At 37.8% G+C, this 13,677-nt stretch overlaps 1 protein-coding gene across 1 annotated transcript in view; it reads right to left on the minus strand.

The window, feature by feature from the left end:
* Positions 1-643: 643 nt before the first annotated feature.
* Positions 644-13,677, minus strand: part of LOC128219200 (von Willebrand factor D and EGF domain-containing protein-like) — a 33,215-nt gene continuing 20,181 nt past the window's right edge. The window contains exons 13-25 of the mRNA XM_052927012.1: positions 12,855-13,072; positions 11,063-11,207; positions 9,904-10,039; positions 8,204-8,376; positions 7,291-7,559; positions 5,233-5,356; positions 4,847-4,955; positions 4,389-4,519; positions 4,053-4,158; positions 3,144-3,243; positions 1,643-1,779; positions 1,103-1,207; positions 644-773 (exon numbers count right to left, since the gene is read on the minus strand). Coding sequence (XP_052782972.1) covers positions 664-773; positions 1,103-1,207; positions 1,643-1,779; positions 3,144-3,243; positions 4,053-4,158; positions 4,389-4,519; positions 4,847-4,955; positions 5,233-5,356; positions 7,291-7,559; positions 8,204-8,376; positions 9,904-10,039; positions 11,063-11,207; positions 12,855-13,072 — 1,863 coding nt within the window. The 3' untranslated portion in view covers positions 644-663. The remainder of the gene's footprint in view (positions 774-1,102; positions 1,208-1,642; positions 1,780-3,143; positions 3,244-4,052; positions 4,159-4,388; positions 4,520-4,846; positions 4,956-5,232; positions 5,357-7,290; positions 7,560-8,203; positions 8,377-9,903; positions 10,040-11,062; positions 11,208-12,854; positions 13,073-13,677) is intronic.

Genomic DNA, 13,677 nt, shown 5'->3' on the forward strand with positions numbered 1-13,677 from the left:
TGGCCATGGACACGGGAGGCCGAAACTGGCGAGACATAAACATTCAAAGTATGTATTAGTGTCAGTGAAATAAATTCGTCTGCAGAAATAATGATTTCAGAGCAAAAATGTCATGTTAAATATGTATATCCATCGGTAACTGTCTGTCAGTTTTTGTCAAATTTGTCCAACTATTTCCTTGAACGTATTGAATCGTTGTATCTTTGATGACGTCAGTTTGTTAAGATATAAAACAAATATGACAGTTCGACTCAAGCGATGCATTCTGCAGCCGAGCCAGATTCGTGGCACTAACCTGTTATTCTCTTCTTATACACGTAATCAATACCAGGATGTGTGGATATTTTGCACCTTTTTGTTTAGATAATTTAATAACGAAAATATCTTGTTGGCGGTGTACCGAAAGTCAGTCAATGAAACGCTTTTATGTCAAGGGTTTGCGAAGATAAGATAAAAATCGAAAGAAAAATAGTTTATTGATATGTCGATTATTCATAAAACAAGATCAATTAAAACTAACGCAAACAGAATGGAAATACAATAAATACTTTGTTGAAATTTTAATTGTTCATTGTTAACGCTGATAAACAGTTACATTGACAACACCTCATGTAGTGTGGCCCTGCCTCAAATGAGACGGGGTTTCAAATATCCAAGTTGGCCCTAGGCCATCGGCGGTCCGAATATCCATGGCTTGTTGCCGCACTGGTACATAAAGTCACAGGCGGCACATTGGTTCCGCTGGGTCCGTCCACATGGACACGCACCAATGCCTGCAACGGACGGAAATTCATTTTGAAAATTTTAACTAGATATTATTTAATTTACTTTCGATTAAGAAAACTGTTGAAGACAAAAAATAATCACAATGAAGTGCGTTTCATGGGAATGTCTTATCCCTAGTCTGACTCTATTAATGAACGCGCACATGTACAGCGCGTCTACCGACATATGAATCGTATCGAAAGTTTGCCTAAATATACCTTTTATCCCTTGTCTGTCTCTTTGCACATTCCCCGACATATAATTATCTAATTTGAATTATCTCAAAATGTGTAACTTCACTAAGACCCTGAAACAAAACTCCTGTGGTAAACCTTACCTATCCTGCAGCATGCACAGTTTGACTGGCTAGGGTCAAATCTGCATTTGCAGCCGCTTATGGCGATCGTATAGCCGTCCACACCGTTGCTGGGGGCAGCCAGAACTAGGGAAAGGCGAAATGGCGGTATTGGTGTCGCATATGTAGAACATGTATCAGGCGTTCAGGAAAAACCAAGACTTGAATTATTGAGACATCAATCAGAAACAGACATCTAATAAGTAAATGCGGACAAGTCAGTGCTTCTATTGATGATTGATTACTTAATTTCATGGTAATCACTTTTATTAGTCAAGTTTATTGAAAAAAATGTTTTCATGAAAATAATGTTCGCATAGCCTAAATAATCATACATACATTATGATTATGTTGGTATCAACGTAATGTGTATTAATTTCCTGAAACAAATCATACGTCTGAGCAAATATACCTGTCAAATATGTTAAACTACGAACAAAATATCACAGCTTTTAGGTTAAAAGTTATCATGAATCCAACTATAAACTCTAAACTTGAAGCTATCTATTTGTTTTCACTCACGATGTCCGCATATATGTGTATCCTCACACTTCACACACTGGTTGGAATGTGGCGCTTGACACTGACATCCGCCTACGTCACAGCACGCGCACGTGTACAGCGCGTGATTATGAGCACACTGACATCCGCTCTGTGAGCTTAGAGGGCATTGAAATAAATATAACAATTTAATTTGCTATTCACGAAAGGAGGTATGCAAGCAGAATTATTTGCAGTAATTGTAGTTAGATTTTTTTCCGGTACAAGAAAGTTTATATCAACGATACGCTCAAATGACCTTGAAATGCAACTATGTAAAGAAATAACAGTGTGGGGAAATAATTTTGTCGCTAAGCACTCAAATAGTATCGTACACACAGGAAGTAGGGCAAAAGAGCACAAATCAGGTAAGTTTTTTCGCATTATTCTACGTTATTAACTCTCTCCTAATGACTAAGTTAATTCAACTAATATAAAGTTTGGTCTGACGAAGTTACTATAAAACAGACCAATACTTTTCACAGGAGCTCGATTTCTTTAATTTGAACTTGCTTATGAATTTTGTGTAAAAATGGAGTTTCCCATGATGCTCATATGCGCAAGTGTTTCAGCTTTTAAAAGGTTGTCAAAATTTATTTAAAAGGTTGTCAAAATTTATTAAAACAACATACTGTGCAAAAATGCTACTTAAATGTCTTTAACTTTGTTTGTTAGTTTTCATGAATGCATGTCCGCGCCCATTGGCTGCATTATGGTTTGAATTTTTAAAGATAATAAATAGTTTCTGGTTTCAAAACCTGTGTTTGGTTCTAACATTGAAATGCCTAAGACCAATAAACCAGACTTAGTACCTTTTTATTTTTTTCTACTTTCACTTTCAATACAGGTATTATTATTAAATGTTAATAATTTGTACGCCAAAGTCTGTAACAATCTATTACAATACACGATTTATTAAAAAGCTTTAGGTGGCAATATCGGCCAATGATGGTGATTTTGTTTACAACTATATACATGAAAAGGTCGGACTAGATTATGAAAACATTATAATTTAATAAAATAAATCACCATTCCTTGCCAGTATTCGTAAAGCATCTTAAGTCATTTCCTTAAGTATCTGACTGATCATATGATATAATTATTAAAACATATTATCTGGAATACTTTATCGACATTGATTTTATTGAATAAAGATAAAAAACAACACTTATTCTTTCCTTTTAATTTGACTAAAGATGATTTATGAATACCGGCACAGACAGATGCTTCCACATATGGTAGAACTGCATATGTAAAATAATGCACCAGTCAATTGTAACCACGCCCCCCCCCCCCCACAGGTCTGGAGGTATACCGGGGACAGCCGTGAAATGGGCCGTGTTTTAACCTTCCAGGTGCCCCCAGGTGAATGCGGTGGTTTTGTCTTCGTGCCAAAACAGTTTACAATAATGAATTGACTGGTGCATAAATACTAACAGTATTGTGTCAGTTGTATTCCTATTCAAATAAGTCTATTACTTACAACGTCCAGATATCGAATCTCTTCAAATAGGTTCCACCTTGGGGAGCGGTGGGTGGGGTGGTAACGGTGTGGCTCTCCGCGGTGGTTACGGGCTGGTTATCTGGAGACGTAAAATCTCAATGTCAGAGTATGGTATGTTCATCGAGACTGACCAGCCGCCTGTCCCTCCCCCCTTACTCTTTGCTCTCAAGTTAGTGGAACGTTTGCATATGCAAACATGTATCTCTGATATGAGAGTGACTGATACATTTAAAAAATAAACTTGGCGATATAAACATTTTGATCGTCTTCAAGATATTTTCTTGCAAACTGGACGTGTGTTTCCGGTCATGTGGCCAGTACTGGAAATCCCGTCTTATTAACCCTATGCAAGATGAGTCACGCGCAACAACGGATTTTTCTATCCAGATACTTATAATCTGCGGTTGAATCAACTCTTTTTTTGATTGTATGGTTTGTGAAAAGTACATAATGCCATTTTAATACCGCGCAATCAGATGTTTAAGTATGCAACACTTTATTTGAATTAAAAGAAAATAATCGTCAAGAACGCGATTTTTAGAGGAACTATTTGACGTCAATAGTGATCTTATATTACTTATATTACTACGCTTCATGACGCCAGTAAAAACATCGCACGCACTTTTTGGTAAAATGTACAAAAATGCGGTTTCTACGTCAATTGTTCCACAAATGAATAATTTCATGTAAACAAGAAAAAATATAAAGCATTTATTTTCGGGCCGGATCGAAAAATTCGACTTCCGGACACGCTGCGAGGCCGATAACTCGGCAAGCCTTCCGCATGCTCTCGGGTCGGATTTTTCTATCCGGACTGGAAACACAGGATAGATACTTATAATCTGCGGTTGAATTAACTCCCTATATAAGAACGTGTACAAAACTTACTGGCCCATGCTGTCTGACTGTGTGTAGGGTCACATTGCTGGTTCTTGTTTTTAGCATTTACCTCCCCCGCCGTCCTACAGTTACCCTCAATCAGACAGGTGCCAGGCTGAAACACGTTCGGGCGTAAGCTTTTAATTATTTTAATCATGCTTGGATAGTTTTATTATGTACACATGGAAACCGTTTAAATCTACAAGTGTTCTCAGCTCCAATACTAAAGCGGCAAGCCAACTTTTCACTAAGTTTTTTCTTATGTTTAGTAAATACAATACTGTTTATGTTTTTTAAGTTAATACGTGCTAAATAAGAAAAAAATGTTGATGGTGGATAGATAACCTTCACAGTACACGACGTCCCTGATTTTAGACAGTTGGCACATTGGCTGTCTGTCCGTACGGCAGTTATCTCATTACTGTATGTGTGGCCGTCGTTTGTCACGGAAATGTTGAAGCCAACAACAGTCTGACCTGTGCAAATAGGTTTGTTTTATGTTCCGTTATTTAAATTTTATAATTGGTAAACAATATTATTACCACCATTATCATCACAACGTAACGAAAAAGAATACGGGTACTGTCAGTTACATTTTTTTACACTAATGACCATAACTATGTTTCCAACTGCTCGTCAAAATTACATCCATGGATATCATGTATTCTGTGACTAAAGAAAATTGTCACATATCCCCAATTTGACCAATGCTGCCACAACACAATAGAAAACAATGTTGAACATATCCCCCACGTTTATTTTGCACTCAAAAATTGATTTGCACCCCCCTCCCCTCAACTAACCCCCAATGGAAGCCTTAGTTGGTAGGCGACATCCGACGTCATACATGCTCCTATAAACCACGCCAGTAGTGAATGTATGGCCCTTGTAAACGAATCCATGGCCGTCAAACTGAAAACAAACAAGACAGTGTACGACTTTTGCGCTTTTTATCCGCCGTATATGACCATTAAGAAACTTACTAATCGCCAAGCATCAATTAATGTGTAGTATATTCCACGATGCATTTTATCTGAGACCTACCAACCAGGCATTAGCCCCAAAATGAATCAAATCATGCAACTGTGTCAAATGTTATGATTACGAAAGAAATATAATCCTACCATTGGCAACTAAATAATTGTGATAATTGAAACCTGGGAAGTGGCCATTTAGCAGCGAAACTCACCTGCATGACGCGGACTCTACATGAGAGACGAGAGTTGTCGTAAATATTGTCCCCATGTACGTATGAGGTCACGCATTCGCGGTCTGTGACGTCACACAGTACCGACTTCCCGATATATGACGTGCTGATGAAACATAAGATGTATATGTTAAAGAACTAAGATATCTGGTCAATACATTGATATTATACAGACTCAATAAGAGTTATTTGCAAACCTACAATTGTATTCAATTGTCATGGCTTGCATTGTAGCTTTTTAAAAGTACAGCAGGGGCGTAGCTAGCGCTCTATTCATGTGGATTCATAATTGTGCTTGAGGGGTTCGGGAGCTTGCCCCCTCAGAAAATTTAAAAACCATGGTGTAATCTGGTGCATTCTGGGCGTTCGGAGGTGCTTTATTTAGTTCTGGAAAATGGGCAGTTTTAGGATCATGTAGTCAAGTACGCATACTGCAACTTTGGCTGATTATTTTTTTAATATTTTTTTGTCAGAATCATGTAGATTCCAGCCGCGTATTTGCGTATAGGCAGCTACGCGCCCGTACGGTTTACGGCTTAATGACTTTTCAAATCATACCCAATTAAAATGGGATTTTTTATGGCGACCGTAGTCACATAAGCTTGCTTTATACGATACAGTATACCTCTTTTAATATGCTTATACAGTGAAACGTAAACATCACCCCAATTTCAGTGCTTTATGAAACATCACACTACTAAAAATTCTTATTGATAGGAATATTAGTGTTCTTTTACTGTCTCATGCTCTACATAGTTCGTCTGTATTTGAACGTGAATGTAATGTATTTTAAAAGCAACTATGGAATGTATTTTTGTCATTTCATTATGGTACTCTTCTGTGCATTGATAATTTTAATACTCACCGTTGCTCAGCTTTTAGTATTAATTTTTGGAATTTAAATGAAAACGAGTTTCGGATTTTCTTTCAAGTTTTTTACGCAGAAAACATTTCTGATTTGAAATTCGAACCCAGAAGACTTATCAATGAAGTGGAATTTAATACAATGGGTAAACACCAACATTCAAGTACAAAAAACCCTACTATTTTATACATACAAAATATTAATACTACCTTGTAGTTCAGTACGAATTAGTTTGAATGGCAATTGATGCGATTTGGGGAGTTCATCGTATTTTTTTAAAAACTTTTATGAACACTATAAAAATATCGAAGTTAAAAGGATTTTTATTTTAATGTCAAATTATTATTGTTCTTTGACATTCTTTAATTGTTCCGAGCCTGGAACTAATTAAGCCCCAAAATTACGGACTGTTTAGACATTAATTACTACGAACATGAGTGCAAGGTAACAAAAGAATTCCTGAACCAGCAAAAACGTTAAATGCTTCGTTTGTCAGGATAAGCATCTACCATGAGCCTTCGTGGAAGATGGATGTTTCTCCCACCTCAGATAAGTAGATCCAAACATTTAACCATGCTAGAGATTCTTATCTTGCCCACGGGCAAAGATAAAACGCCCGTATGGAACTCCTTTTTAATGGTCATCACATTGTAATTACCTCCCTTGTTGAAGACTGTCGTCTGTAGCATCATAGAAACCTTGTTTTGTTGCAATATTTAGATTGCTAATTAATTATTTCTCCCTTCAAATATCTCCATAAAAAGGTTTTCACGCACCTTTCAAGAAATAATGATTCACTCTCCTCAGAACTATTTAAAGGCCGATTTGACTATTAACATAAACTGAATCAATGCGCGCATATCCATGACAACCACGTATTATCACATATCCATACGCATTTATTTTCACTACGCACAAAATAGTTACAGCAAAAAAATACATTTTTACTTAATTTTGTTGAACTGAGGTGGGAGAAAAGGCATCTACCATATCCACTCGTGTAAGATAGGTTCATCCCGACCCTCGCGCAGGGTGTTTTGCGGAAACTCGGTAAACCTCGTTTCCGCAAAACACCCTACGCTCGGTTCGGAATGAACCTATCTTACACTCTCGGCCATGGAAGATACTTATAATCACAACCGTCGTTTCGGATAGTTTACGGAAAAGAGGTTTACCGAAATGTGTCGGTTCGGGATACATATATACTCACATTCTGTGAGTTTATCTCACACGAATCACCTACGAAACCATGGTTACAGATACAAGTTCCGTTCACACATACGCCATTATCATTACAATCGTAATCCGGACAGAGTTCGCTGGTGGCGTATGCAGGTGGATTACCGCTGGTGTCATGGAGCGAGACGTTACGTAGCACGTGGTCTGTGCATTTGTATATGGCTGTATGCAGGGCGCTTCGGACTAGCTCTCCGTTGTCAAAATACTGGGGAAAAACCCATTGAAAATGAATGAAATGTCTCATAGATAAACCAAGTACAGAACGAATGATGGCCATGACATTGATAATATTAAAAAAACGCCTTAGCAATCAAGAGCGTTTCATTTCACATACGTTTTAATATGACACTATAAAGAAACGGCCTATTGGTCAATTCTACAATTGTTAAAGCTGCACTCTCACAGATTGAACGTTTTGACAACTTCTTATTTTTTGTCTTGGAACGAGCCAATTTTTGCGAAAATCCATGGAAACCAGTTTTATAAGACTGCTGACAAAAAATCAGATCGCAGATTTGTATATGTAACGTCAAAAATTGATGTTTTATGTATTTTTCTTAAACCGTTAGTAACGGTTTAAGCCATAAAACATTAATTTTCGAACGGAAATATGAAAATCTACGATCTGATTTTTTTGTCAGCAATGTTATATCATTAGTCTGCAGATATTTACGCAAAAATTTGCTCTTTCCAAGACAAAAAATAAAAAAAAGTTGTTTAAATGGTTAATCTGTGAGAGTGCAGCTTTAAGTGGTATTTATGCTTATTTGACGGTCGTATCACTGAACCTTTCATTTAAGCCATTCCCTAGTTTTTAATCCATCCTTTGTCATATTATCAGAAAATAACCTTAAAGTCTTCGATACAAATATCCTTTTCGTTGGAGAAATCTAGCCCCGCCTTGGCAATGCACTGTTGTAAAGTCGGGTTATTATCGATCGCAGAGTTACAGGCTTTTTCCGCTTCCGCTCGGGATTTTCCGTTAACACTCGGAAAGTTCGCTAACAGTTGAGGCTGAAACGCTGAAAAAATATATTCATATATTTATTTATTTGGAAGTAATACAAGTATGGCTGTTTTTTCCAAAGGTAGGTAATGTTTGCAATGTTAGGAACAACGACATGCAATTGTTGGTCTTGTAGGGACTTTTTATAATGTTAATGCTGCACTCTCACAGATTTAACGTTTTGACAACTGTTCTTTATCTTTTGTCTTGGAATGAGCAAAATTTTGCGTAAATCTCTGCAAACCAATGATAAAAGACTGCTGACAAATGATCAGATCGCAGATTTTCATATTTCTGCTCGAAAAGTAATGTTCTATGGTTTAAGGGGGCTGTCTCACGTATGATAAAAAAGCGGAAAAAAAGAGAGAAAGTTGTCGAAAACTGACATAAACTTGGCATCGATGTGTACAATGCATTGAAACTTAGTAACTGAAGTTCCACAGTGTTTACAATTTATTTCAGTTTAGCAGTTATTTCGTATTTTTCCATTAAAAAATATTACTGGGTATGTCTACCAGGTAGAATTCATTCCTTATGCGTAATTGGCTAGTTGGTGTTATCACGTGATATTACCAAGGAAGGTGTATAGCTTAATTATGTCGCGCGATTGGAGTAAGCCTTTGTAAATCAGTGAGTACGTCGCTGGACTACTATTTTGGCGACACGGGTTCGAACCCGGTCTCCGACACATTTTTTTTACAATTTGGTATTTCTTTTACAATTATGATATCAAAGCGTAACACATTCTATTAGATAATTGTCCTGAGATTCGTTACAGAAAAATAAACGTTTTTTGGTGCCAATACGTGAGGCAGCTTGACTAACGGTTGAAGAAAAATGCATAAAACATCAATTTTTAAACTTAATTTCTTAAATAGAAAAATATGTGACTATTTTTTGTCACCAGTCTTATATGAATGGTTAACCTGCATTTTTGAATAAATTGGCTCGTTCCAAGACAAAAAAAAATATGTCAAAACGTTCTTGTGGCTTACTGGTAAACAGTAAACGAAGCCACATCTGAACTGTGTATATATAGTATATATAGGCTATAAAAACATAGAACATACTTTGCTCTATCCCTTGTGAACGAAGCGGCAAATTTGTACTTCCTCACGCTTAATACACTTTAAATTCATGAATTTGTCGAAATCAAGAATACGAGGCATTTGTTTAGGTCCGGGGTTAACCGAAGATAGCGGGGAAATGGGCCGTGTTTTTTCCTTTCAGATGGCCCTGCAGTGCCGAGTAAATTTCGGTGGTTTTGTATGCGGGAATGGGCCTTACCTAGGTATCCCAGGGTGCGGGGGGCATTTGGCGGGGCTTTTACCAGCAGTTTGTCCCCATAGGGCGGGGATTTTACTCGAGATTGGCTGGACCGAGAGTCAAGCTATTTCTCGAACCCCGGGGGGGGGGGGGGCGTGGTTTGAATTGACTCGTGCATTGCTACGAGTTCTTTTTTTGTTTAATTGAATTACGAAATTCGAGACACTAAAACACGAAAATTAGGAGTGGTCAACTCAACATTCCCCGTGTTACTTACAGAGACCGTAGTCGAAGTAGTAGTCTGAGGGGTAATCATCTGGGAGTATGGTACTGGCGGCACGCCGACGGCGACCATTTCCGGTGTTCAGTTGTCCGTTACTAACAACGTTAACTGTGCATGCAGAGCAGCGAGCCTGATATCGAACATATATAAGCTTGCAATTGACTTATCAATTTGTTTATAAAATGTTACATAACTATTTATAAACAAAACTAATATACTATATAGTTTTAGAGTGTATATGAAAATTGTCTTTTTAAACAGATTTAAACCCCAGGTCCTGATTTCTCGAAACTTCTTTAGCTTAGCAGACTTAAGTAGCTTATTTTGTTTAACAAAACTTCCTTCTAAAAGCTAAGTTTAATAAATAAAACATAGTCTTTTGTGATTATCAGACAGATTACTCCAATCAACAGTCAAACTCTTCCAAAAATGTAACTTTTCGCAAACTATCAAAGAACAGAAATAGTAAGTGATCTTAGCTTAATCGTGTAATAACAGACTTCGAGAAATCGGCCTTGATTTTCTTCTCAGACTGTTTAACATTAGTACCAAAATATTTTATCGAAGTCTAGTCTAGATCCATGGCAATAAACATCAATCACCAGCTTCCGGCACGTTCTTCCAACAACAAAGTTCCGAAATGTGTTAGATATTGTATGCCGCTATAAGTTGTCGCAATTGAGAATTTTATAATCTTAAGTTTCATCAAATGACATGATCTATCGATTATAAAATATCGTCAACATGATTATTGTTGATCAAATTCATTCCAGTTTTGTACATATGATAATGTAACCATATAGTTATATATCACGCCTCCAACATGAATGACGCAACGCCATTGGTCCAGGACTGGTCACGTGGTGACCCCATATTTTTCATATTGGGTTACCAATTTTTGTTCGTACCAAAAAGGCGTCTATTTCCGATTTTGCTGAATATTCCGATGAATAAATGAAATATTTAAACATGTTAACAGGTTGTCGACGTTATCTATACGTTACGGGGTAAGTAGGTGAACCGATATGGGATATACGGGGTGCAGAAAACATATTCGGGTTCGAGTCGAGCTCTCACCTGATATGGTTTCCTTTGCCCCGTATATCCCATATCGGGTCACCTACTAACCCCGTAACTTTTAATATACGCTTACATTGGTGGGAACTGCCGTGTTGCCATCGATATTGCACGTGACTTGACCCTTCACCTTCTGATCACACTTGCAGTAATTCATGTGTCTGTTCAGTTTTGGGTCAATGGCTGGGGTCTTGTCGAAAAACGAGTCGCCAACTGGAATCCTGCGAACATCGGAGCCATCATATCAATACTTTTTTTCTTAATTAATAAGTCAACATCATATATTAAAAAGAACGTTTTTCTGCATAAAGCACCTGCCACGTATACAAACTACAATCGTTTGTCGTATGATATAGACGGGGCTACGATAGAAAGGACTGAAGAAGGTGTGGGAGAGGTGGATTGTAGAGATCACATATAATATACAGTCGAACCCCGTTATCATTGAATATGTTGATTGAAACCTTTGATCTAGATTTCAATGGAAAGATATTCTACAACCAAAAATGTACTTGAGTACAATTTATTGCCTTTTAACAATTACTTAAGTATATTTTTGCTCTGGAATAAGATTTCTTTGAAATATTGTCAAAATGTTTCAATAATACATTCTATGAGAAAATACGTTTTCAAAAAGTATAAAAACATGCAAGATTTTGAATAATATTTTGTATTTACATGGTAAAATGAGTTGGATTGAGTTTGAGATTTGACTTAAGTATGTTCGTGATATTGTGGCCTGTTCACCTCAGATGTCCCAAAAATCTTATGAAATACTTCATAAAACACCTAAAAATCTGCCCTCATCACACTAGACGAAGACCATAAGACCACTACGTCAACCAAGTCTAACTAGGTTTATGGTATGCCGCCACTACGTCCATGTCGTCGTTAATACGTTATTGTTAAGTTCTTACTACGTCCTGATTCGACCACGTCCTCACTACGTTTTTTGAACATGTTCAAAGTCCACTAACATCATTCACGTCCTTCACGTCCATAAAGACCATACCACGTCCTTATCGGTGTCTATTGCGTTCCATCTACGTTGACCAAGTTTTGACTGTGTCCTGCCAGGTTTTGAGGACGTAGTGGGAACGTGGCCTTGTGTGATGACGCACCCATGACTCTCCTACGATTTTCACCAATTTTCTGCCGTACACTTGTTGTATATCTGTTGCGCGACATATGTTGAAGGGGCTTCATTCAAACTAACTTTGACTAAACTGGTGTTGTGTGCAGAAAAACACTACAATTTGTTTCGAAAATAAGGTAGCAGATGTTTGGACATTCAAAGATGTCATTTAAGACCGTTTGCAGATGTAATAAAGAGCACATTTACAAACTGTATGTGTTATGTACGTTCGTTCCTTTATTTTTTAAATAATAGTTATCAGTAAAGGAATACCTTTCAAATGATTACTAACATTTAACATGAGGGTAAATGGAGCTATTATAGAACAAGCTTATTTTTGAGACGGATTCCTTATTCATGTATATACTTTTTCCGATGGTCGTCCACAGGCCCAGTGTGTTTTTGTGTTTTCCGAATTATAAGTGAGGGAAATGTGTGATGCGGTGGTGGTGGTGGTGGGGGGGGGGGGGGGGGGGGGGGGTAGACTACTACTGTTTTAAAACGGATTTTCGTGATTTTGCGAGAAAATGATATAACATATTTACCAGGTGAAAATATCCTCCCAAAACACCGAAATCCCTTCGAACAACGCCATTTCATTCCGCATCACACATTTCCCTGAATTAAATTTCGGAAAACACAAAACACGTTGGACCCCCTGTAAGTCTAACATTATTAGATTAAATCAGAACTAAATATATTTACTACTTATTTTTTAGTTCAACTAATTAACCTCCAGCTTTCGACGAAGTTATTATTCTGTGAACGATTGGTCGGGAAGGTGGCAATCTTTCCTGTCGGATACGTTAGGTCGTTGTCCCTGTTTCCGTCAAAAAAGCCACACAGACCCTCCGTTCCGGAGAAGTCGACTTCAGGGGCAGTAATGTGCACGTTCAACGCTACGCTACGGTAGTTTGTTACTTTGACCTGGGCGCCTGACGGAAAACTCACCTGTTTTCAAAAAGATAAATCAAAACGATTTGTTTTCATTTCATTGCCAGATCATTTACGTGTATACTCCTTCGGATCGCTCGTCACATTCTGTTCAGAAAGTTAATTAATACGTTTTCGATTTGTTCGGCCATTCGTTCCGAATATGTTTGAATAGACATGTTGTTGTTCGTTTACTGAATACACATATGAAATATATCGTGACATTTAAAGGCAATTATGCAATAATTTTGTGTCGGTCGTATTATGTGTTTTTTTTATTTGAATTGTTGGCATAAACAAAAATTAGTAATGCTAAAGAATGAACGTTTTATGTACCAGTCAACTGTAACCACGGCCCCCAGGTCCGGGGGCTTACCGGGGAATGCGGGGGAAATGGGCCGTGTTTTTAACTTCGAAGTGGCCCCGCAGTGCCTGGTGAATGCGGTGGTTTTGTTTTCGCGCCAAAAAGATGGGATTGGGCCTTACCTAGGATGTCCCCGGGGTGCGGGGGCATTTGGCGGGGATTTTACCAGCAGTTTGTTCCCGCAGGGCGAGGATTTTACCCGGGATTGGCTGGACTGAAAGTCAAAGTCCCCGCTATTCCCCGGACCTGGGGAGGGGGG

This window comes from Mya arenaria, chromosome 15 (genome assembly GCF_026914265.1).
Source record: "Mya arenaria isolate MELC-2E11 chromosome 15, ASM2691426v1".
NCBI classification, from domain to species: Eukaryota; Metazoa; Mollusca; class Bivalvia; order Myida; family Myidae; genus Mya; species Mya arenaria.